We start from the raw sequence: 26962 nt of genomic DNA on the forward strand, positions 1-26962 counted from the left end.
GGCCCTATGTTTGACACCCCTGCTATAATTAAGATTTATTTGATTTTACAGTGGGTGAATAAAGAGCAGGTTAATGTAAACGAAACAGGGCTAATGCTTCCTCTGCTCTTGTGTGATTGATCGTGAAACTGTCATGTTGTGTGTGAAACTGTTAAAATGTTATTTTAACATCGCTTGTTTGGCCTTCAGGCTACTCGGTGTTCATGATAATATTTTTATATCTTTGCACTGATCGACCTGGATTTCCTCGCCCCTCCCTGCCTCCTCCCTCCTCTTCCTCCTCTCTCGTCGCGTCCTGTGCTCGCATCTCTCCTCATCCACCCTCCTCCTCCTCTTTTCTTTTTTTTCATGGTGGCTGCAGTTTGAAGGGCAGAGAAAATGTTTTGGCTGTGAGATTTTATTTATGTTATTATTATTATTGTTGTTGTTATTGTCTTCTTTTTTAAAAAAAATTCCGGGGGACTCTCAAGGTTGAGGCGGGCGTCATGACTTTTAAGTGACCACTCTGCCACAGCAATCGGTGATGTAACACGACTGGTTCCTGCTCCCCGGCTAGTCCCCTCCACCACCAGCAAAGCCAGCACATCCAGCAGGAGCAGCTCCACCGCTCGAGCCTTCTTCCCTCGGGGGAAACACTACCACCTGACGCCACATCTCGCCCCTTATGACCGTCTCAAAGGTGAGTTCCCTTCTGCTCCAACTTCTCGCTTTGTGTTGCTTACTTGCCATCACGCACTCGCTGCGTGTGCGGGTGGGACACTTTGGGGGGGGTCTGAGCTGCAGCCGGAGTTGGAGCTGTGCCATGCGGCTCCACAGCCTGCTCCCAGGTTGGATTTTAGCGGACGACTTTGCGGCAGCCACGAGGTTTGTTTGCACGCATTTCATCCCCCCCTACCCCACACCCCACACCCCACACTACCCCACACCTCCACACTACCCCACACCTCCAACCTCTTGCTTGGTATTTGACAATGTGACGCAGAAGTGGGCAGCGGTTTCTGTTACAGCTGATCGGGTCTCCCCCCCCCCCAGGCACACACAGTATAGCACGACTCCATAGCTCTCTGCTGTTTCTATGTTTGCATGGGTGGAAACAGAAAAACCTGCACTGTCAACTTCACCATATTTAAACGGAGTGAGTACAGTAGTTGATCGAATTGATTATACGTTAAGTGGACACTTTATTAGGTACACCTTGCTAGTCCTGGGTTGGATCTTTTGCCTTCTAAACGGCACAGGTGCTGGAAACATCTCTGAGAGATTTTGGTCCGTATTGACAGGATGGCACATCTATTAGATGTGCTCTGTTAGACTGAGGTTTGGACTGTGGGGGTCATTTGATTACAGTGAAGTCACCTGTGTTCAAGAGACCAGTCTGAGATGATTTGAACTTTGTGACATGGTGTGTTAACTAAAGCAGCCATTGGAACATGTCATCATAAAGGGATGGACATGGTCACAATGCTCAGATAAGCATTTTTCTGTGGCAAAGATGCTCAGTTGGATCTAAGGATGCAAAAGTGTGCTGAGAAAACATCCTTCACACCATTACATCACCAACATGAACCGTCTATACGAGGCAGGATGGATCCCCGCTTTCATGTTGTTTGCACCAAAATCTGACCCAACCATTTCAGCGAGACTCGTCAGATCTGTTGTCCAATTCTGGCGAGCGTGTATGAACTGTAGCCTCAATGTGGTCTTCTGCTTCATGGTCTGACATGCTGTGCTTTCAGAGATGCTCTTCTGCATACTTCAGCTGTAAAGCGTCACCGTTGCCTTTCTCTATGCTTGAGACAGTCTGAAGATGGTGTATGAAAATCCCAGTATAGATCACCAGTTTGTGGAATAATCAGAGCAGCCCGTCTGCCACATTCACAGTCACTCAAATCCCCTTTCTTCCTCGTTCTGATGCTCAGTTTAAACTTCAGCAGGTCGTCTTGAGCACATCCAAGTGTGATTGGCTGATTCGATACTGGGGTTAATGAAAGCAGTTTAATGAATAAAATTGAAAGTAATTGAAAATAGAATTAAATCCATAATTAAGTTTGCTTAAAAAGTATTTAGATTTTCCACATCTAATTATCTTTAGTATTGGAAATTTAGAAGATTTTAGCTGTGAAATCCACATTTGACTTTTTTTTATTCCAGCTATCAGTCCAGAGCACACACATGCTTAGCTGTCATGTATGATGGAGAAAAGCACACCGTCCTGAACATTATCTCTTTTTAATCAAGATAGCTGTCAAGTCAAGGCAACAGCTAAAAATGAGCACTTTCACCAAACAAGTACTGAAAAAAAAGACTGATATTAAAATAAAATTCTGCTTCTTTTTCTTTTATATGAAACAAAATTCAGTATTTAGGTTGTTGGACAAAGCAGCCTTTTTTAAAAAAATATTATTGTTTCTGGTTGTTTTAAAATATTAGCTCAATAGCTCAACAGAAAACAGTTTTAAATAATTGTTTAAAATTGTTAACTGAAGCTTTAGTTTACTTTTCATCTTTGAATAAAAGGAAAAAAGTAATCCCTACAGATAGCTGATTAGTTATCTGGTTAATTTTCAAACAACCGTGTGAACACGTTAGCGTTTTAAATAATACTTTTGTTTTGGAAAAACACTTTAAAGGTGTTTCATTATTCAGGACCTGCGAGTCGCACATTTGTATTTTTTCTTGTGAGCAAACACAAAATCCAAACAGTTGTACACTGATAAAGCTGTAATCAAAATGCTGCAGGTCCCATCAGCGAGTATATTGTGAATAGATTTGGTGTGGCCGTTCAGTGTAAACACCTCCCTGCTTCTAAGTGAAGCCTGTTATTTCTGCTCTGTGGGTGGCTGTACTCTTTCAGGCCACCAGTTCACCAGATTGTTTGGATCCATTGTGTGTTTTTTTTTTTTTTTTAAATTCACTTCTGTCTGGATGGGCGTAAATAAACTTAAGACAAAGAAAAATAACAGTTTGAGAGCTGTGTTTAATGAACCGAGTCTAATGCTCACCACATGTGGAGCTGTGGGACAAATTTAGGACTTTAGTGCCAGTTGGCTCTTCAAGTGTGGCAGTGCACATCAGTTTCACAGAAGGCCGGTCCAGAGCGTGCGCCGTGATTGGACCAAACGAATATTTGTATTATTTCCAGGGGATTTTCAGATGTGTGACTGAATTGTTTTATCAAATTCTTCCTTCTATTTTATTTTTCCATAAGTTGTGGTTAGTTGGTTCAGTGAAAGTCCCATTTAACTGCATTTATTTTCGCAGTTTGATATTGATATTCTCAATTTTCCTGTAGCGTTAGATAAAAACAGAGCTTTGTATCCAAGGTGAATATTTGGGGGAGATGAGACTGCAGATTTTTGTAAGCCTTATCCAGTCTGTTTGGGAGTCACTCTGAGTCACAGCGCAGTGTTTGGAGACAGGTTGCCTCCCACCAGGTGACCTGTTCAATTCCTGGCCCACATATTGAGGGCGTTGGCTCTGGGGAACCAGTTGGTCGTCGCAGCTAATCAGAAAGTGTTGCTGGAAATGGAAAAAATCCATTTAATCAGTGGGCAACCATTTTTTTTCCCTTCCTTTCTTCCCAAGTCAAAACGAGGGATTTTTACTCTACTATTTTTATTCTACTGTGACAGAGCCGTACAGTGTTTTGGTTTTGTGCTCATGTAATGTTTTTAATCTTTTTCAACATTTTTATCACTAACAGCTTCAAAATTAGCTCAAAGAACAGTTTACATTTATTAATGAGCCTCATCAATAATAAACCCAACTTAGGCCAGCCCAGCTTACTGCTTCCAGCTATTGGTAGGAGTCTTTCCTGTGAGATTCATGCAGCTTTACAGGGTTAGCTACATGAGTATCCATTTGACAGGTGAGCAGTTATAAAGTCACAGCTGAATCATGCATTACACAGCAGCTTTCTTCAGGTTGAGTCATGAGTGGTGCCATCAGGGTTTTTTTTTTTTTTTTTTTTTTTGGTGATCATTTTTATTAAAGCCCCTTTTGCAGCTTTTCGGGACCTGACTTTGAAATCTGCTTCTTCTTCTTTTTAAAAGAATTGCGGATTAATAGGTTACAGCTATATTTGTGACCTCTCAAATCAATAAAACAACAATCAAAATATATCAACGGGTATCCTAGCAACCTTGAAAACAGACTTTAAGGTTGCTGATATGGCTAGATAAAACATCGTCACCCATGGACAGACTTTTCACTGTTCAACAGGTTAGGAAATCATAAATGAACTAATAAAAAAGTTTGGTCATCAACCCCGGCGGCAAAGTTGGGTTTGTGATCATTAAATTTATCAAGCCGAAACTGTCAGCCCCACCTGTTAGCTGGAAAGTGGCAGCCCTGACTGTTAGGTGGAAACGATTAGCTCCCCCATGACTCTGACATATTTTCATATTTTCCCTCTGCACTGATTAAACTTAATAGGATCCAAGTTCAAGGCTCCTGTCAGGGCTGACCACAGACACCAGCCTGACCTTTCCGCCCATCTTTATGCTAAGCGAAGTGGCTCCTAAACACTTTCCAAGCATTTAACACTCAAAAAGAAGCTCCAAAAATGTCGAGCTGCTCTGTTTAAAGATGTAAAATAATAGTGTTTAGTTTAAGAATTGACCTCATTTTTTAAATACTTCCTAATGATACACTAACAGTTCGCTGCTCTCCCCCCTTTGGGAATTTTATCAGAGCGCCTGAGATAAACAGCGAGGTCAGTTACCGCTCTTCAGCTTGGCGGGGGCTTGATGCAGATTTCTGCGTGCCCCTGACAAAAAAAGTCTGTAGCTAATGAACAGCGAACATGTTTTGGGGTTGCGCAGAGTTTAAGACTAAAGCGTGTCAGTTTGAGGCACGACTTTTGGTGCCATGCTGTGTGGAGAGGTGTCATGCCAGCTCTCGAGTTGTCTAATTAGGCCTGTCATCCACCTAATGGCCAACCCGCTGCCAAAAACAGCATTAGACTAATGAGTTTGCCACACGTCTGCGCTTGTGTGAAACAAAAATCTCCCGACCACAAATGAACCCTCCCTGCTGTAGCCGGCTTTGAACTCGGGTGAAAAATCTTGACAGTCTCATTTTTAACGAGGTGTTTGTGGGATCTGTAGGCACCACAGGCTCTTCTGTTTAAATCCACTGTAGAGAGAGTAAAAAATCTGCTGCGCAGTTTCATGTTAGGGCCATAAAACGCTAACCTGGCATGTCATCACACAGACTGTTAAACGCATACCTGAGATTCCCTCGCTTTGTCCAGCCTGTGACGTGTGCTGTTTGCTATGTAGATCCTCATTTCCTCAGAATCTCTGAAGCAGAGCCTCTTTTGATTTTTTTGTTTTGTTTTTTCCCTGCTGTGGAAATACTTGGCTGTTTATCTTGTAGTATATCTTCCTGTCACTCACATCTGCAGCAGTGATGAGGCACTTGCTGCTGCTGCTGCTGCTTTTAGGGGTCAGTCTGTCCTTCTGTAACACCTGCAATGAACTGAAGGTGTGCTTTTCAGCAAACATGCCCTTGAATCAACCCGATGACCTGAGCGCTAGAAAATCTGTGCAGGATATATGCGGCTGTTAAGCTGCTGTTGTGCAATAAAGTGATGACAAACCTGTTGTTATGGGCCATTTAGTCCCCTGTATGACTGCAGCCAGAGCTTGGTTTGCATTTCCAGCAGTAACCTGTTCCCTGTGGGAGGCGGAGTTTCTAAGGTGCAGCCAAGCAGCAGCGGCTTTCCAGATTGGTGGCGTCAGGATCACTTCTCTGTTCCTGCTTCATTGATAAGTAACCCTCAGGTCTTTGGAGATGCGGTAAGGAGCTCAGTCATTTGGGAGGGGCTCAGATTAGAGCTAAAAGGTACCAATTGAGGTGGTTCAGGTGTCCAATAAGGATGCCTCCAGGATACGTCTTAGGTGAGGTGTTTCCAGCATGTCCTCAGGGGGGAGGCAAAGCATGTACCTCTCAGCTGGCTTGGGAAGACCTCAGTATCACGCTGGAAAAGCTGGAAGAGGTGGAGAGGGGGGCCTGGGCGCCCTAGCAACCCAGACAAGCAGCAGAAGCTGGATAGATGGATGAACAAACCTAGCAGCCAGTATAAGCCCTTTAAAAAAAAAAAAAAAAAAAAAAAATTGTACATAAAAATATTGTTACAATGTTGTGTTGTAACAGAGCTGAAAGAACAAACAGATTAATTAATCAGAAACGTGTTGCGAAAATCACATAATAAATTTTTAGCAGTGTTAAATTCACTGGTGGCTAATTTTCATCAATGACCTAACTTGCTTGCACAGCTAGCTAGCAAGATATCTCTGCAACTATAATATTGTTGTTGTTTTTAAAAAAGCTTAAAATTGTACCAATTGAGGGTAAAATGTTTTGCTTATGTAACATGTTTATTCCTGATCTAAATTTGGGCATTTGGAGTCCACTGGGACTCAGCTTTTTGGAGCCAGCCTCCAGGGGCCCAGGGAGCAGCTGCAGTTCTTCAGTGGCTGGACGTTGCTCTTTGGGGATTCGGTGATTTTAAGCATTTAAAAGTAATAAATCTGCAAAAACAACTTCAACAATAGCTACTGTAGTCATTAAATGTTCAGGATTGTAACTGTGCATGGTTTCGTCTTTGCAGCATTGTGTGTGTGCCGGCGCATGTGTGTGTGGGTGCCAATCATGCATTTTTACTTTCTTTGTTGAGGGTTACATCACTGATTTATTACCTATTAGGTTAAGAGGAAAACCCTGAAACTGAAGCAGCTCATGTCACATGTCCTCTGTTGCCATTACAGACCCGACTTTGTGCCCTGAGGTGATGTTGGAGAACCCTGTGTCCTCAATAAATGGTGCCTCATACATGACTGTACCTCCAGAATCAAGCCCCCTGTGGCCTTAAGACTCTTACTCTCTGCCCCCGCCACACCTCCTGTGGTTCAGTTTTCACTAAAACTAATGAAGGCCTGCTTCACTGCCCGGCAGGGTCAGAGTGATTTCACGGTACTTGTGGCCTCTTTCAGTTAATCCTGCTGTTCTCACACTGTCAATAAAACATCTGGTATGCACTTATTCTGTCTTTGCCAGGATTTTCTAACAGGTGGAAACCTGTTGAGTGTTCTTTGTTCGGAGATTGTGTGTCCTCAAAAACTCAGAGTAACACAAATTTCTGGTGATTTAATTTCTTTAAGTGCACCTAAGCAATAGTTTTCTAAAGTTCTTCATTGGGCATTGGCTGCTTTTTCACTCATTTTCAGTCCAGTCCTTGTACCTCACCATTTTCAGAGGGGGTCTTTGTTAGCTTGTTTCAGTCGCTTAATTCTGATCTGTGACTCATTCAAACATAAAAAGCACATAACTCCACAGGTGAACCAGTGTTGTGTCTACACATATCAGACAACATGGCAAAAAAACAATTTTAAATTGCATCTTTATGCATTTTGTTACCAGCAGCCTGTCAGAATTCACTCCCATTTCTTTAGTTGAATCCATGAAAATAGATGTCACAGTCCAACCGACCCAAAATAGTATTTTTGCACCGAGGTGATTCCCAAAGAGCTATTAGCCAAAAACTTGTCACTCTCTGTAACGGTGTGCAGTGTATCCTTAGAAAAAAATTGAGGAAACTGGACAAATGGAAGACAAAAAAGAAAGGGCAGGCCTAAGAATCCATCGATAGCAGATTAACAGTATCTGAAAGACATGTCTTTAAGAAATAGGGAAAAAATCCAGCAAAGACCAAACACAGGACCTGAGATAAGAACTTTAATCCTTATTTTAACGCTCTTCTCTCTTGGTGTCTTTTTTGAGAGGTGTGAGCAGTGATTGATGTAATAATCATAGCCCATCAGAAGCTCTTCCTCGAAGAAGCCAGACTTTTGAGTTGTTAAGTAGATTCATCACAGGGCAGTTGTTGTCTGGTATTCGTGGATCATCATTTGATGCTTCAGCCTGGCGGTCAAAGTGAATAAAATCTGCAGAGTTTTGGGCTTTAGAAAACAATCTGCTGGTGGATATCGGGGAAGATTACTGTACTTGTCCTGACAATGGTTTAAAAATCCCGAAAATGCTCTTATATAAATCGAGAGTGTGCATGTGACCACAGAAGCTCTCTGTCTTTGTCCCAAAGACTACAAACTTCCCTTAGACAAGCTGTCGTCTGCTGTTTGTCACTGCAGGGCATTTACAGTGCCAGGCATAATGACTCCTCCAACAATGGCTTCGAAAGTCTTGTTTGTCTTTCCACCCTGACCTTCTTTTTCTTTTACTGTTACGTCACTGTCACTCAGATCGGTCGTGGCAGGTTGCCGTGCACGTTTCTGACATGACAGCTGTTTGACCCACGTGGTGCCGGATAATCCCCAAACAGGGAGGGGATTATTTTAGAAAATATAGAGGGAGTCAGTAAATGTGTGCACAGTAAAAGTAAAATACTGCAGGCCAAGCTTCAGAATGAACAGCTGGTTAGGACCTGAAGGGTTTATATGCTGTTTCGTTGGTAGTTGTTCTATTGAGGCGTTTGATCACATCTTGCGCACATTGCTTGAGAATTGTTTGCCATGACACAGCCACCGGTTGGCGGGAAAAAACATGAATCTCCTGACCGGTTGGCAGTGGTTCCTGGAGGTTACTGGCTCTTGCTGGATGAGGTTGCACCAAAAACTTCCTTGTCTTGCTTTGGTTGCTATCAGGTTGCCATAGTTGCCTGTAGTTTTTTTCCCCCTCAGCCGTAAAAGGCTGATGGGGTGTCACAGTCACCCCGCTGGAGCATGCAGCATGGACAGCCAAGTTTGTGAATGCAGTAACTCAAGAATGAGGCAACATAGGATTTTCAAGGTCACCCCATTGAAGCATTTACTAAAACTCTCAAATGAGTTTGAATCCCAGTGAACTTGACTTCAAGTTAAAGGTCAGAGGTCAATTTTCTGAAAATGTTATGATTGAGATAACTCAAAAAGGACATCACCTAGTATTTTCAAATATATATAGGTTGATCTACTACAAGGGTGAGGGGTAGCACTAATGGCTGCTAGTATTAGACTGCAAACACTTGCTAACTCCTAGCTGAGCAGTAATGCAACTTGAAAAAGTGCAATGCAGCTCTTTCAAAGTAAAAGCTGTGCTTGAGCTCTGCAGGCAGCATGTTTCAGAAGGCGCTGCAGCTCCATTTCCAGTTTGTGTCGCACTTTTCACCCCTTCACTGCAGCTCAGAGATTAGTCCGAGTAGTCCTATCTTCGATTCAACCCGCGACCGCAGCAGTGTGCTAGCAACCAGTTGGGCGATATTCATTTTTCCCTAGCAAGAGGTGGTTGCTCGAGGGTCACTGACTAGTCTTTGGGCCTGCATAACTGGGGGCGGAACCAATACCACTGGTACAGGTTACTAAAATTAAGAGGTTGGATGCTGGCGGCTTGTGACAGTTTGTCGACTTTCGTGAGGCACCGAGGGCGGGTACAAAGGGCCCCTTATTCACTTGATCTTACATTTTCACCATGATTGTCACATGTCCAATATGGCAGACAAGATAATGTCACATGGTTACCGGTCACACCGTTACTGGTCACTCCCTGTATAATATCAGTAAGTTTTGATTAAAGGTCACAGTTGTTTAGTTTGGTGCTTTTTTTTTTTTCTTTTTTCATTTGAAAGAATTTCCATATAAAGATCAGAAGCTTCTGGTCGGACTTATAAAAACCCTGCTGCTTCAGGCAGTGCGCTGCGGTTGTTTTTGAAGTCGGCAGGTCTTAGTCATGAAGCAGATGGGTCAGCAGAGTCTTATTTATTATTCATGATAACGAGTGGTTGGCCTCTTCCACCTGTCTGCGTGCGTGTGTGTTTGTTCAGCCTATTGATTCATGAGATTTAAAGTTGCACATCATGAAAATTACTGTCAGAACAGTTGCAGACTTGCTCTCTGATGCCATGTCTGCATGTTTGCTTATTAAACCCGACAACTGCTTCCACGGATAAGTTTACAAGGTGATTAGAATAAGTGTCTCTGTGTACAGTGTTGTACTACATCCTCAAAGATATATATTACTGAGTGTGTAAAATTACATACTGTTATTTGTACTTGCAGCGAGGCATGAGGTTGAAATTTTTGTGTGCAGACGAAAATATTTCAGCAACTGCTGGATGACTTTGTGTTAATGGATAAACAAACTGGCCGTGCATTTGTTGCCTGATTTACATGTGGTTTTGCAGTGAAAGGTCTGCTAACAGATGTATTGCCATAAAACTTGGCACAGGCATTTAAATTCTGATCGCTTTTGTCTTTTCTTAAAGGTCTCATGTTACAGCCAGATCATTTATTCTACCATGCCTGCATAAACCATGTTTTAGCCTGGTTCTGTCTGCACGGAGCATGAGCCCTAACGGCACACTGCCAGCACTCTTTGCCAACTGGGGGCAGTACTTTTCTTTTTATGATGTCTCAGGGCAGGGTTTGGCATCTGTTCCTATCAAAAGAGCCAAGATTGATCAGTTTTTGCCAAAGAAATTTGTATTTAGGGGAAAACACATTTTTTTTTATCCTTATGATGAAGCTGACACAGCCTGTAAGGTATGAACTGGCCTATCCAATTTGGGTAAAAATAATTGTCTTTTTACATGTGAACGCGCTGCAGTGCGTTTTGTTTTCATAATACCATGTTCTGTTGCTTTTTGAAATTATACATCTTAAATAACACTTAACACTTTTTTTTAATGGCAACAAAACAGCACAGTTCTGTAGTGGAGGGGAACAAAAGCATTCAGATGTGCAACCTAATGCCACAGTCTTCCCAGGAGTGGTCATCCCAGCAAATTCACCTGAAGGTCTAATTGTGTAACACTCAGAGAAACAGAAAAACGCATGTGGTACATCTCGGTCTCTACTGGCCTCAGTTAGCATGTTTAATGTGACGGTTCATGACAGTCCAATTAGAAAAAGACTGGCTTGTTTGGAAGATTCGCTAGGATAAAGACTCTTCTGTCTAAAAAGAACACGGCAGCTCAGGTTTATAAAACAGCATCTGAACAAACCACGAGATTTCTGGATTAATGTACTTTGGACAGACGTTTGGTAAACGCCTCGTACCAAACGTCAAGCACGGCGGTGGAGGGGTGATGATTTGGGGTTGTTTTGCAGCCACAGGACCTCAGTACCTTGCAGTCACTGAGTGGACCATGAACCTATCTGTATACCGATGTGTTATAGAGTCAAGTGCGAAGCCAGTTCTTGCTGTTAAAGGCTGTTGAATCATTGGGTGTATTTAGTTTATCACCAAACTGCAGCGAGTCCTGTGAACATTTTTTTTTTTTTCACATGACTGTATAAACTCTAAGTTAATTGTGGAAGTGGCCTACTTTAGTTTATGACCTGCAGAGGTATATCTGATCTGTTGCCACTTTACTTTATTAGCACTAGTATGACTATGTTAGCCTGCTAATATAATGACTTAGTGAGCATGTTATACTTGGGTTAAGCATTAGCTTTTAGCTAAAGACTACAAACAAAACCATGTATAAGTGCATTTCTTTAGCTAATGTTTGGTTTGAGGCTTCACAGACAATTTGAGCCTAGCATGTCATGTTGCATGCCACAGTGCATTAATGCAGTTAGCTAATGGGCGTGATCTGATTTGCTGTGGCCTCGTTTTGCTCGACAGCAGGATGTGGCAGTACGCTGTCTGTGTATTGTTTATACAGAGAGGGTGAGCCTATATAATAGCAAGCCAATCCCCTGGAGTCTCAGAAAGTGAAGCTCACCTTGACTACAGTTACTATGGATAAAGTGGATGGATGGCCTCTAGCTGCTGCTAAGCTCATCGACACTGTATTAATCTACATGATGAGGATCCTTGTAACTTCCTTGGTGTGCTCTAATCAGACCAGCTCATTGCCTTTGTTGAATAATGAATCATGCTTTAGCTATCTTGTCATTTAATATTCCTTATGTGTACAGAACAAATGGTTAATTCTCATAAAAAGGTCCTCTTAGACTAATTTTAGAACATCAAACCTAATTTGGTGCACATTTTTTCCCACTTTTCTCTCTTTGATGCAGAATATTTTTAACTCTATCAGGAGTTTTCACTGCAAACGACACCAGCTGGCCGCAAAACAGCTTTACTTAGTTATAATTAATATAAGATAAAAAGACACTCCCTCAAGGGTACACACACACACACACACACACACACTGGTCTCTGTTCTGTGATGTGAAACGATGTGTGCTTATAACCACCCATATAATGTGATTAATATTTTAATAGTCCTGCAGTTTCTCAATGAAACGGCTCCTCGCACAGCTGAGATCTAGGTCACTTGGCGACGTTTTATGTATTTTTATTTATTTTAAACAGAGATGGAAACATTTAATGTGTCCCATCTGAAAATAAGAGGTAAAATGCATCGATGTATTCATATAAATATAACCATTTACAGCAAATAGTGCTGTTTCTGTCCCGAAAAAAGCCAAAAACACTTCATCCCTTTATTTAACAAAACGGCTAACGGACCACAAATGAACCCAGTATGATTCTGGATTTTAAACTCCCGTGTTGTTTAGTGTTGTATATTATTTTTATGTCTGTAAAAGGTTTGCAAAAACACTAAGTTACTACTTCAGTTACTTATGTGTGCTATTATGTAAAACGTGTGCATTATGTCTGCTGTGCAGCTAATTTGGCACACCCTTAAAGTAAAGCCACTACTCACTCCTCACTTCGCTTTCATTATTAAGTAGACATAAGCAACAGGGACCATGTATATTAAAAAATGACTTGTTCGCCATGACGTCGCCCATTGGGGTGGGAGAAAGCTGCCAACTACTAGAGGGCAGAGGCTACACTCAAGAAAAGCAACCATATGTAACCAATGCCTCATTTTTCTGCACAAGCTGACCAATCAGAGCAGACAGAGAAAGGGTCACAGTAAAATGTCTCAGGCACAGGACAGCTGCTTAGTGTAGGCACAGACTGGGCCAATACTAACACTCACTCTCGTTTTAGGAGAGTTATAATACCCAATAACTAAATGTGTTGGAGCTAAATTATTATTAGTCACTATCTGTAATACAACAGGTCGACTCTTTAGGTAACTATTGACAATGGGAGTGGTGACTGAACCAAGCTGGGGTTTGAGACACAGAGATGACTTGAACACTTAGATAGTATCAGATTACACGGATGTTTTCTGGAGCCTTCCTAAGAAATTACAGATGCCTTTCTGGGAAATCAACAGAAGGAAAACACCTGAATGAATGTTACATGTCTGAAGTTCAACTGTAACTGCTCTGTCTGCCTGTCTGTGACGTGATCATCATGCGTTGCGTGCAGTATGACCATTTCCAGCTAAATCTCTTAAAGAAAGTAAAGAAAAAGAAACCGATTTTCTTTCCTGGTTGTCAAATCCAGAATCTCGCTTTATTTACCGTTTCTACAATCCTCACAGTTGGCTTACATGTGCGACAACCGATAGAAGTGCCTGTAGATGAATCGGGATGAATAACGGATTTCAACATGCTTCGTGATCTATAAAATGAGTAACAGTACATCATTTGAATGCTTTTCCAACGCAACTTCAGGGTCCATTGGTTTTTACAAACCCTGCTTCGTGCCAAAGTTGATGTAAGCAGGTAGTGTAGCTGTGATATCACTGAATGGGAATCGTTTCAAACAGATGTGTTAATGGAGATTTTGGAGTGAATCAGACGTGAAAGAATGAGGCGTGCTGCACAGGCATGCAAACAAATTATTCACGTTAGATTTCGGCCAACTGGAGGTGAGATCACCATCACACAATGTTCTTTAAGCAGCCATCTGATGGTATGTGATTAAAGGTGTTACTCAAACTACAGAGAGCAAGTTTCCAGCTGATGATTAAATATCTGTGAATCACTAAATATACACAAGTCTTATGCAAGGGTATATCTGTCATTTCTTTAGATTCTGCTAAGGTAACGGGAAATCAGTGCAGTGATTTATTAAAACATACAATGAAATTCTTCAACACAGCCTGAACTCTCTTTGGCAGTTTTCTTGTCATTTCTTTGAGCAGTCTTCAGGAATAGTTCATCAGGTTTCTTCTTCTGTTCTCTGTCAAGATGATCCTACACTGCTTCAATGATGTTGAGGTCCAGGCTCTGGGGAGGCCAATCCATGACTGTTAGTGCATCTTTGTCTGTTTTTTTCTCTCTTCATGCTTTTACCGCACTGTTTGGGATCATTGCCGTGCTGAAAAATGAAACAGTCGCCAATCAGCTGCTTTCTATACGATATTGCATAACAATACTTTACAAATTTCTTCAGTAATCGTCACTGTGAACTGATTTCACTGTAGCTCCTGTGTTAATTCTCGTACCTCAGCCTTTTCTCTGTGTCTCCCTTCCTTAGGAATGACTTCTTGACAGCCACACTTCCACTGAAACCATTTCTAATGTGGCTTCAGCAAACAATAAATCAGCTGATGGGCAACATGCACCTCTCAGGTCCTGTGTCAGTGTGTCAAATGTTTGCTTGATTTTTCTTCAGGACATGGCTTTCAGATGCTGTTCGTCTACTATAGATGGTTTATTAGGCCTACCACTTGTCTGAGTTACTCAATACTATTTTTTTTGTTTGTTTGTTTTTGGGGGCAAAAGTACGATTATGTGTGTGTCAAACTGGCATGTTTGATAGCTTCGACTGAAGGAATGGGAGCAAATTCTGTCTTTTTGTATGGATTAGTCATCTCCGGGTAATCCATTCAGTTAGGTGCTGTTTTGTGCTTGAATGGTTCATAGGCCTGTTAAGTGGCTTAAAACATTTTTTAAAAATTCCTGTGGTAAATACAAGGACTGGGAAGAAAATGAGTGAAAAAGCAGCCAATGTCCAAAGAAAAACTTTGAAGGACAGAACTCAGAAAGCCTGAAGAACTCCAGACACATTAAAAAATTACAAAAATGTTCCCTGGAAGCAAAATATAAAGAAATTAGGTTTTCCTCAAGGACTTTTGCACACTTCTATAACTCTAGAACAGGGGTAGGCAACTCCAGGCCTCGAATGCCGGTGTCCTGCAGGTTTTAGATGTGTCCTTGATCCAACACAGCTGATTTAAATGGCTACATTACCTCCTCAATGTATCTTGAAGTTCTCCAGAGGCCTTGTAACTAATAACTAGTCATTTGATACAGGTGTGTTGACCCAGGGCGATATCTAAAACCTGCAAGACACTGGCGCTCGAGGCCTGGAGTTGCCTACCCCTGCTCTAGAAAGACAGATTTGCTTCTTGATTGAGCAGCTGGAAATAGACTCAAAAATTTGGGCATGTCTGTGTTTCCCAGGTTTAGACTCGTGCTGACATTTCATAACCCCGTGATTTTCATCAGCATAGTTAGTCGCACCTTAGTTTGTTGAGACAGGAGCAGATTCTGATCTTAAACTTGATTACTCGTGCTGCGTCTTGTGCGTTTTTAAAAACTGGATTGTCGACGGCAGATTTAAAAACTGATGTCATACCTGACTATTCAGTAAACTTCAAAGCTAAAAAAAAGTCTTAAAATAACATTTTTGCTAATTCCCAAAAAAGGGGAATTGCTAAAACTGTAAATAGTTTCTGTTGCACAAGCACCTGAATGCTTGACTCGTTACATGTACTGACACTGAACCAGACAGCTAGGAAGGTATTTTCATTATCTTCTCATCGCTTGAATCATACCAGTGTGCTCCTGATTGTTGGGAATCAGATGTATTTAACTTCACTTGCTGTTCGTACGCTTGCCTCGTTATGATTTCACTCTTTCAGCGTTTTCACTGCACGGCCCGTGTGGCTACTTTACTCAATCAGTATTTTATTTTTATCCAGGCAGGTGTGGCTTCTCATTTGCACAGTGAAGCAGAAAAACCAGAGCACAAGGTGACATGCAAATCTACGATAATTGGGGGGGAAAAAAGGAAAGGAAAACAGACTTTGCTTTTCTCTCATGCGGTGCTGTGCTGCTGAGTCCTCACCAATACAGTGGTGACATCCAAAGTGACCATCCTCTCATTTATTTGTTTTCAGGTGGACTCGTGTAAACGAATCTGTCTGTAATGGAGGCTTCTGTGTACACTGGGCTTCAATAGCTCCAATTCAATTGAATTACTGACTGCACCTGTATTTGAGCTGGAATGCACTGTTTGCTCAGTTGGCATACAATTTATGTATTTTAAAAAAGCAACCTAAACTTACTCTAGGAGTGAAGGCACCGAGGCGAAACACAGGACTGGCACTGAAACCAGATGTTTTACAGCCAAAACACAGTCAGACGGCTAATCAGCAATGACAAAGTAAAGAAGGGAAGGTCACTGTGTGTCTGCGGTGTCAAAGGGTCTGGCCTATTTTCTCACAGCAGCTAGTTATTAACCTGCCACTGTGTGAGTTGAGATTAGAGGGAAAGCTTCTGGTTTAAGCTCTTTGGAAGGAGCCACAAGCTTTTAGGACTCTTGCCCTGTGCTTATTGATAATTGCCACACACACAGACACATACACACACAGTCAAAATGACAAGCTTTAATCATTGCCAAGAGCTTAATGAAAGGAAATACAGAAGGTAACAACAAATGGATCCAAGGCTTCCAGTATGTGTTGTAAATCACAGTTGTCTGTAGTGATAAGGAGGTGATAGGGTACACGGTGATACTGGCAAATCTCTCACGCTCTGTCTGTCTGGTTGAGATCCTTGACATACCTTTTGGCAGGGTGAAACTGGCTTATGAAAATTTTTAGACATATCTTCCAGTCGGCCAGTAATTAGTAGACTTGTTATTCAATTTTTTCACTATTTGTGTAATAATTCTGTTCTTCCCCTGTAGGTTTTAGTTTTTAAGAGGTCAATGTGAAGAATCACTGCTAATGTTAGGGTTAGTTTTCCCTCTTTCTCTCTGTGATCAAACAGCAGCCCCTGATGAGCCAGCAGCTTCTCGTGCCTTCACCAGTTTGTGTTCTGAGTCTTATCTCAGAAACACTGTGACCGTTGGACTTTGTTGTGTATTTGGGGGAGATGTGTTTGCAGCGTTTTAGAGCTTTATCAGTAGTGTCGCGGCATGTGTGTGTCCAACAAGTGCATACTTCTCTTCTATGTTACAGATGAAGTTAAGTATAAGGTATCTTCACCTATTTGGTTTAGGCGCAAAATGTTTGATTGGCTTGTGAAATATATTGCCATGACTTAAAATTTGTCTGAAATGGTTCAAAAATGACCTCCCCCTTTAACCTACATTAATCTGATGCTTACACATGCCAGTCATTACATTAGGAGTGTAATGACTCTCCAGTCAGCTCAATCTCTAGCTAATAACTTTTGATCACAAGGTGATTCCACAGGTCACCTGGTGGAAGTCAACTTCAAACAAACTTGGTCCAACTTGACTGATTCAGTCTTGCTTCAATCAGTTCACGCTTAAAGATTGTTGAAGATTTGCAAATAATAATTGACATCTAATTTATAAATGTGGACAGACTGCCAAGATGTTGCAGTCAGTGTGAGTTGGTGTGCGTTGATGAGTTACTTTGCAGTAGTGAACCCAACCCAACCTTTTTGTGAAGCGAATATAACAAAGGCAACAAAATCAAAAGGTTATTGCACATGGTCACTATAATTTGGATCATTTCAGTCTCCCACCACTGTTTTCCATAGCTTGACTGTAGCATAATGGTAGCGAAGTGTTGCACTTATGGCGTCTCATTCATTTTGTGCACTACCTTGTTAATAAAGCAGGGTTTGTATACATCTATCATTCTGTTTTCCCCCATTTCAAGGAATGGTATCTTTAAACTTGGAAACTCCAGGAAAATGTGTTTAATTGGCTAACTAACTAGCATTAGCAACATGAATCCAATGGCTAATTAGCATCACGCTAATTAGTTAAAAAATTCTACTTGCTGTCCAGTCTTAGGACTACCGTGGGACCTACTGCACCTCTGGGCACATATAAGCTTAGAAGTCTCGCTCAGTCTACAGTATGTCATGCCGATCGTTACCTGAAGCATTTTTTTACTATCAGTCATTTGTAACTGTCAGCTAGCTGCGTGGAAATGGAGTTGTGCCAATGCAGATGCTTAGAATAATAAAGCTACCTTACATACCTACACTTTTCCATCCGTCAGTTACAGTAATGAGGTAATCTTGTTTCTGTTGCAATCTGTCCTGTCACGTACAATCATGCACAAGCTGCTACACAACGCTGACAACACGAGATTCTTGATGTTTGTTACAGATTCAGTTTTGGTTTAAAAATCATAACACCCACATAATATGCAGACTTCCCGTATATTGCTTTTAATGTTTTGACTTGTTCTTTTTTTGCTTGAGGCAGACTGGATTCACTTTATTCATCAAAATAATAAATATAGGAAAAAGTATTTGCCTTTGGTAACATTTAAATTGTGCTACCTTATGATAGCAATCGAAACAGCATGGTATCACAATATTTTGTGTGGGGATATTGTATTGATAACAGAAACGTCTATATCATATTTTTAAATGAATTAAAATACTGTGACTGACTGCAATCACTATGGAGAGATTGTCGAAGGTTTGCAAATAATTGTGTCTAATAATGCAGACAAATTGTCAACATGTTGCCGTCATGTTGCCGCTGGTTGTATTCTGGTTATATTCCTTTAGAACAGGAGGGTTATGAGATGTAAGAATGTCTATTTAAATGTAAATTTCTATGTATATAGAAACGTGTGATTTACATCAAGTTATCAGAGTTAATTGCTGTACTATCAAAAACTGAATGTATGTAAATCCCTAGCTTGACCTCATTCAATAGCAGACTACTTATAGCAACATTTGTGGCAGGATTTAGTGGCATGTTGGTACTGGATAGATCAGATATTCACAAAGTTTAGCTCTGAGGATCTAATTTGCATTTTGAAAAAAGGTGATAAATTGCAATATGCAGTTCTCAGCATATCGTGAGGAAAGTATTGTGATGCTTGGGCTATGTGGGGATTCCCACCTCTGCTACATCATAGTATTGTTACTGTCTTTCAGTCATTTATGCAGTTAGGACAGCAGTGGCTGGAGAAAACTGTACATAGGACAGACATTTATGTAAACAGTTGCTGATAATAAAGAAGAGAGAAGATTACTGGAGAAGATTAAAAACCATCTGCTATCTTCAATCAGAAAGGCAAGATTGAAGCATTAAATATGTGTACACATGGCCAAATCCTACCTTACTGCAGGTAAAGTAAACAGTCGTATTCTGAATACTTCCTCCCATTACAGCTAACGTGCACGAGCTCAGGTTTCTGTGGTAACAATGGCTGACCAGCCCCTCTGTGAAGGCCAGCTGCCAGTGGACAACTTTTTTTTTTTTTTTTTCCCCCCCTTTTTCTCACCCCATCCTCATATCGACCTGTTATCCTAGCGTGTGCTGCTAATGTGCCATTACATAATGGTTCACTTTGACTTGACGGTCCAGCTGAAGCCATGTGAACGGTTGAAAGGACTTTTGTAGCAGCTTGGCATTCTGCCCCAAATGCAGCCGATCTAATATCTGATGCAGGCTGAAGATCACAGACAACAGAAGGTTTGAGAGGGGCTGTCGCAGATTATTACGCTAACAGGAAATATTAGTTTGGTGCTTTTGTAGCGGAGAACATCTGGCCTAATCAGTGTGAATATATAAGTCGGCTAATGGTGAGGAGCTGAGCTGGTGCCCTGTTTGTTCCTGAAGATGGATCCACATTTTAAATCTTCACTTAAAATAGTTTAAATCACTTTTTACTATATAGTTTTACATTTTTCTCTTTGTCAGATCAGAAATCGTAGAGGAAGAGACAAAGAGACGATACGAAGCATACGTTTTATGCACAGCACCTTGCTTAAGTTTTAACCCACCCTTTATTTCTTTGTTTTGTTAGAATAGGAAATGGGTGGACTGATTTGATGAAACGTGAAAACACAGAGTGGGGACAAGCCTAACCAACCTGAAAGTCACTTTTATTCTTGAACACAGCTGGAACTTTTTTAGGTAAGCTTTCTCAGAAGTATTTAAGTAGTCTTCAGGAATAGTTCTCCGGGTTTCTTGAAGGACACTTAAAGCTCATCTTTGGAAGCTGGCTGCCTTTTGTTCTGTTCTCTTGTTCTCTGTCAAGATGATCCCATACAGTAGATGGATCAACTGAAGGTACAGAAGCATCTCTTAGGTCCTGTGTCAGATCTTTTCCAGATTATGTCCTATTCCTAAAGGTCATGACTTTCAGATACTGTTGGTTTTGTTTTAGGCTTGCCACTTCTTCTGTTTTCCTCCTCTTGCTCTGTTTGCACAGTTGTTTTTAAGGATGTACTGCACACCATGCCCAGATATTCCAGGCTGTCAGCTAATATGTCTTTGGGAATCACCAATGTCCAAAGAAAAACTTCAAAAGACACTCAGAAAGCCTGGCGAACTATTGCTTATGAACACTAAAAATGTGACTTGGATCAATCGACCAGTTGATTAAAAGCTAATTAGTATATTATGATCAAATTCCACATATTTACTACTTCCATCTTCTGAAATGTGAAGGTTTCCAGCTCCTCTTTGCCGTATACAGGACAATAAAATAATTTTTACAAATATTTTTTCATGAAGATGTCAACAATATTTGGCAGTAAAATGTAACGGCAGAAACTACTCCTACCCTACACTCAGATTTTCCAGTCGGTGCTTCAGTTTTCTCAGCAACTGTTCCACTGATCTGCTTCCAACTAACTCGGAGTATTACTCGTGATCCGAGTAGGAGGAGCATCCAGTTTGTCATAGTTTGGATTAGCGGTAACCCATCAGCGCACATATTTTGGCTAAAGGTTGTTCAGTGTTATTGTTTTCTGAAGTACCGACTACCTGACTGTGAGGCTTTTAGGGAACATCTGTAAATTGCAGCGAGACTGACAACAATCACAAGTAAACCTGAACCCGGAGAAAACGTTGCAGGGAAATTTGGTCACAGTTTAAAAACAACTGCTGTCAGCAAGTATGGCTCAATTCCTCATGCTTGAGCAAACCACTTCCTAAAAATGTTATCTGTTCTTTTTAGGCTCCCTCTGCAAACACATTTGGTGAAAGTATTCCTACAGTCATGCTTATTTTAAACACCTCAGCCGTAAGGAAGTTTTCACCACTTGGTTTCATTGTATTTCCTTTGCAGAGTTTTAAAAACCTGCCAAGCGCGTTTTTTCTGAAGAACTTTGAATCACTTGTGTCTGAACCGAGCCTCGTCTCTGAGATACTCCGGTCAGAGTTTCTAGGAATCCACATATGTGTTTTTTCATTACCTTTACATGTAAACAAAACCAATCTGGCAAGTAGATTGTTTCTTTTTTTATTGAGCAACAGGGTTCAAGATGAGCGTCTGCAGTTATGAGAGTGAGAAATCCTGATTGAGCAAACGCTGCGGAGGAGTGACTGGAGGGAGTGGCACTCGAGGAAGGAGAGGGAGTGAGATTACCTGCTGTCTCTCACTCCCCCTCGCTCTCTCTCTCTCTCTCTCTCTCTGTGCAGTCACCTCCCTCTCGGGGAGTGTACACACTCCTGCGCTCGCTCCTTGCTTGTTCACACACGCTCTGGGCTTCATGGTGCACACACACCCACTGTCCGTCGCCGCTGACTTGACTGCCTGTGTTGATCGTGCACATCAAAGAAGAAGAACTTGAGTTCGGGAGGGACTGTAAAATTTTTGGACTGGGTTTCGTGGTGCGTTTCTGTTCACACGCGTGTGGGGAAAGAAATCACAACAGCAGCAGCAGCACTGGTCCATGAAGCTGTGATAAAGAAAAAGAAGTGATTGTAGTTTGTTTTTGTTTGGGGTTTTTTTTTTTTTTTTTGTCTTTTTCTGATTTGGCTTGTCACTGAAGACAGAGATCAACTTTTTCCCTCTTGAGGACCTGCTGCTGGTGCTGCTTCTTCCACCAGTGACAACTTACTCGACAGGGTGAGTACTGCTGAACTCCCACCTCACCTCCTTCGCTCTCCCCCTGACTCAAGTGAGCCTTTTTCTTCCGTGTTGTCCCTCCATGTGGGTGTTGCTCCCTCTGATCTGTCTCTGCAGTTTGACATTCGCTTATTGATCTCTGTTTTTACTCTTTAGACCTCCATGCGTGTGTGTGTGCTCGCGAAGCTTTAAACTCAGGACTGTTGAGTGCACATCCATAAGACGGGCTCGAACAAGATGAAACAAAAACCGTTCTGCAGACTGACTCTGAATCTCCTCAGCAGCTCACATTTATTGTGACTGCACTTGTGCTCTTTTGGTAAATTATCCTACGGCCCCGAGATTGGACAAGTAGACTCTCATTTGCTACCATAAGCGTGGAGATATTTTCAGTTTTTTGCTGAGGATTAAAAAAAAAAAGTCAGTATGCAACAGAAGCTGTCCCACAGTTGTTGTAAAACTGACATCATCATCAGCCAACATCCCAGTCAAGTTATTTCTGCTCACAGATTCAAAACACTCCCATTCACTGAAATATGCGTCTTCTGGTTTGGATTTCAGTCTTTTTGAGGTCTTTTCATTAAGCTACCGGTCCTGATTCTCAGGTTTATCCACACGAGTGTCCCGAGTGGGGAAACTGTAAGACTCGGCTGGGATACGATCAGACATTTCAGGGCGTTCTTAGGAAACTTTGCTTGTTGATTTGTGGCGAAACCCTGACCGCCTGATTGCATCATCATCTCATGTCTTGTTTCAGCTTATAGTGAGTCTTCTTAGGAAATAAGTGCGCCTGTGATTTGTATCTTATTGTCTTGCAAATTACGTTACATATGGATGTCCTTCAGGAGCTAATGGATGTTCACCGCGTGAGCTGTGCACTCTCTCTCCAGCCGAGAACTAATGGAAAACTCTTAAGGGCAGACTTGTGTTAATGCAGTACCTGCTCACTATGATGCCTGGATACGTGGCTGGGTGGAGTTTGTTTTGCTTCATCTTTGCACTGTCACTTTAGAGAGTTACAGTTTTGGTCTTATTTTCTATCAGTGATAGCATCTCACATCTTCTTTCCATGTTTTAAACAAACCCTGAACTCTGAAGGTAGGAAAAAAAAGTCCTAGTAGGTTCCTCTAAGTGTAAACATGGAATTCAAACTGATTACTTCGGGAGAAGTTGTATCAGGACTACAGGAGCCCGGGATCGACCCACCAACCTTCCAAAGTATCCTTGGGTGAGATACTGACCCTAAAGACTTCTTCCATCAGTATGGATTAGTGATAGAGAAGTGCTGTGTATGCAGATTGGAGTGCAAAGTGCTTTGAGTGGTCAACAGGACTGGAAAAGCACCATTTATTTACGGAGGCTTTCTTCTTTGACACGCACACAAACACACAAATACACAAATACACACACTTCCAATTTTACCAGCAGTCCAGGATCAGTGGGAGGTGTTTGGTTGCATTTAAGCTTTTATAACCTAAAGAACAGATAACCAGATCTGTCTGATAATCAAGTTTTTCTCTTGACCTTCATTTTAGCAGAGCGGCTGTTTTCTCAGAATGCAGAGTTATCGTAGCTGCTGAGAGATTACCAGAAAACTGCAGAACAACACATAAGCTCTCCACGTTCGATTCAATTTTACACCAAATCACATAAACACTCACTTTAACGTGCTTTTTATTGTAAGGTAAAGACACAATAAAATGGAGAAAACGCCAACAATCAAATGAAGAAGAAATGTTCCAATAAATTCCGCTTTAAATCCCCGCAGAAACATTCGGCAGGGCTTTCACCATCTTTTCTCAGATTTAGAAATCACAGTTGTATCCATATTGACAGATACTTTCACAAAAAATGGGTGAGGTGAAAGAAAAAAAAATTGCCACATCAGCTCCATTTCTGTCAATATTTTGAGTTCTAATAATGGAAACCCTACAACGAAACTCCCATTAATTTGTTTTTCTGCCCATCTGTGAGCTCTCAGTCGGACCATCCACGCCCTGTTCATCCGAATGCCGTATACGTTAATCATTAGTTCACTTTTGTCTCTACGTGAGTTCATACACCTGTAAAACTGCTCGCCAGGAGAAAAGGACTCTGAACATACCTGGCTTCCAAAGTATCCATAAATCGTGCTGGGAGGTCAGGCACAGTTTTGATGAAAGAGAAACTGAGATGGTTTGGAGATAGCGGTGCGCCATTGTTATTTTTGTGTGTGTGTGTGTGTGTGTGTGTGTGTGTGATTGTGAGGATATCTCCAGGTAAACACAGCGAGGCAGGCGGGCATATCCTTGCCCATCGTTTCATAGTTACTCACATGTGCGCTCCATTGCTGTGAAGCGGCTCCAGGATTATCACTGTGGCTGTTATCCTATTACAGGAGAGAGGTTGTAAGCTGTCATCTGTGTATGATATCACCTAGTCTAAACAAAGGGAGGTGTGTGTCGCTCAGTCGTGCGCACACAGTGATTCAGTGTGTGTGCGCGCGTGTCTGTGTGTGCTGCCGCGCCATGTGCTCACACCTGTACATACCTCGTCTTGAATTTCACACTGAGCGTTTACAAAACACGACATCTGCAGTTTGAGAAGCCATCGCTCGTGCCCGCTTGTTTTTCTTCTTTTTCTTAAGATAGTTTTTAAGTTTCACTGTGTTTCGATGGGAATTACTGCTGACAGCAGAGGGGAGGAATTGATTTCATACTCATAGGAATTTTGGAGGCTAGAGGCTGGGCACCAATAAGTGAACTTTGAACTGTGAAACCCCTCCCTCAGTGCCAAGCTAGTCAAAGAAAGGAGTGGCTGCTAGTCTACGTGGTTATGACTTACGAGGTGGTTAAAAGGCAGTCTCTAGGAGAGGATGTATACACAACTACAGACCTACAAAGAACTCAGGCAGAACAAACCAGATGTACAATATGTCTTTTTTTTAAAGAGTCATATCTGTGTTTTCAGTTTAGTTTTATGACTGTTTTTACAGCCCCCTTAATGCGGTTACCGCTGTGACTCACTGCTCATGGACTAAAATAAATTTCCCTCTGACAAAAAAGACTGCATCTCCTCTCTTTATTTTTATTTTTATTTTTTTATTTTGCCAGACATAAAGCCTGTCAAAGAAGTCCTGATGAATAAAATCATTTCCCCACTGTCAGTGAGCATGCCTGGTTGCCTTTTGATCAGTAAGAAGCCACAGTAAAAATAGCCAGAATAGTGTTTCCGTCATCAGTTCTGTGAAGAGCAAAAGACAGGCCGCCCACCACCCGGCAGCCTGCTGCGTACCTGCTCCAAGACGCAGCTGAAAGAAAGCTGCCACCGGCCTGATTACAACCCACTTTAGACGTGACAAGATGTCCTAGGAAGCTTCTCCCTCTGGTCTTGTAAGCCTCAGCAATACATGAACGCTGATTACAGCAGTCCAGATGTGGTCCGGGTTGTAATTGCGTGTAGCTCGCTCGCCAACTGATGCATTCAGTCCTTTGCTAAAAATGTGCATCAGAAGCCTCAGTTAGAAAGGCGAGTGATGCCAAACCGTCCACTAGAAAGAAGAAATGGTATGATGAAAGACAGACTTCAACATTTGAAGAGGTTTGCAGACCCTTTGTGAACAATCTGGTTAATTTATTATTGCAAACCGTGCAAAAATCCTTTGCACTGGAAAATGCAAATTCAAATATTTTTTTTGTAAAGTTTGATATGTCTTGTTGCCATAATCTGATTTTAAAATAAGGGTTTTTAAAAAAAAAAAAAAAAAAACTATTTTAAACTCTGTAACAGTTCTATGACTGAATTCCCCTCACACCTTTATGGCTGTCTGGCATATTTACAGTTAGGTTTATTTAACTTCCAATAAGGAAGTTAACAGGTTTTTGTTATTACGGAGCAGATAGAGAAGAATAGAAGTCATAAAAACCTGATAATCACCATGAATTTGTTTTCAAAACTAAGCTTCCACCTTCAGACATCAACGAATCTGTAAGATAAGCTTTAACGGCGCCATCTGTGATCCTTTCAATGTTTTAACTTGATTTGATATTTAAACTACTTTAAGCACTCATTTCCATACTTTTAGTCCAGACAGTGCCTACACTTAACATTGAAGTTTAACATTGAACTATAACTATACAAACGTTGTTTTTTAAAGTTATTGCAGTGTGTGGGGAACAACTTTCAACTAGTAGTTTCACAAGTTACTTAACTCACACTGTAGCACGGTGTACACGAACTACAGCAAAAATAACTTGGAAAATATGTATTTTTTTTAAGTGATTTGATTACAGTATCTTATATTAATACACCAAATCTCTGTCTGTGAACCTACTACGTGATCAGGAGTTGACACACATCTTATAACAGTCACCTCTAATTTAATTCCACAAAATTTGAATAATATGATTATATATAATGTATTATGACACCATGATTTTTCTTGGCACCCACCTAACAATGGGCTAAAATGACATTTGTATAGTAGGGCAGGACCTGAGCATTAGCCCCCAAACATGGGCTAATTTTTAAACAGTCAGTCCACCGCCCCTGTTTTTTTTTTTTGTTGTTGTTTTTTCTTTTTCCCTCAGTCTCATGATGTGTCATTTTACCAACAACACAAATGGACCAAATAATACTGCAGCACGGCCATAAACGAATACAGTTGATGTGAAATTATAGCTCCACCAAAAATATGTTTTGGGTTTTTTTTTAATATAGTCACTGCTCAAAATGAAAAATGTGGGTTTTGTCAGTGGGGCTAGTTGAGCATCATACGTTGGTATGGTGGGGCTGAGTCACTTTTCCATGATGAACTGTGCGACAATCACAGTTAGGTTTTTACAGTTCAGGCTGGCTGACGCATGCATTACCCGGGCTCGTCTTCAGAGACAGCGGTCAGATTGAGTGAGGGGAGTGTACAGCAGGGAACGGTAATAGAAAAGTAATCCTTTCACGGCTTAAACTTATTTGAACCTACTTGAAACACAATGCAACTATGAATGTATGTGAGCTGCCAGCAAGCTACTGCAAAGTGTAATTAAACTACTGGTTTAATTAAAGCCCTTGTAAGACGGT

The 26962-nt window shown here is 41.3% G+C and overlaps 1 protein-coding gene across 5 annotated transcripts in view; it reads left to right on the top strand.

Annotated features, from left to right (window-relative positions):
- Nucleotides 1-285: 285 nt before the first annotated feature.
- The window catches only part of coro2aa (coronin 2Aa), a 45664-nt gene continuing 18987 nt past the window's right edge, over nt 286-26962 (top strand). Inside the window, exons 1-2 of one of the 5 annotated variants that reach the window (XM_003452215.5) lie at nt 293-389; nt 471-679. In XM_003452215.5, the coding sequence (XP_003452263.2) occupies nt 665-679 (15 nt within the window). In that variant the 5' untranslated portion in view covers nt 293-389; nt 471-664. Of the gene's footprint in view, nt 680-766; nt 865-1048; nt 1136-21487; nt 21908-26962 lie in introns of those variants that run through there. The other 4 variants (XM_025907652.1, XM_019359985.2, XM_019359983.2 and 1 more) reach the window with 4 other exon arrangements.

The sequence above is a fragment of the Oreochromis niloticus genome, linkage group LG6 (genome assembly GCF_001858045.2).
Source record: "Oreochromis niloticus isolate F11D_XX linkage group LG6, O_niloticus_UMD_NMBU, whole genome shotgun sequence".
NCBI classification, from domain to species: domain Eukaryota; kingdom Metazoa; phylum Chordata; class Actinopteri; order Cichliformes; family Cichlidae; genus Oreochromis; species Oreochromis niloticus.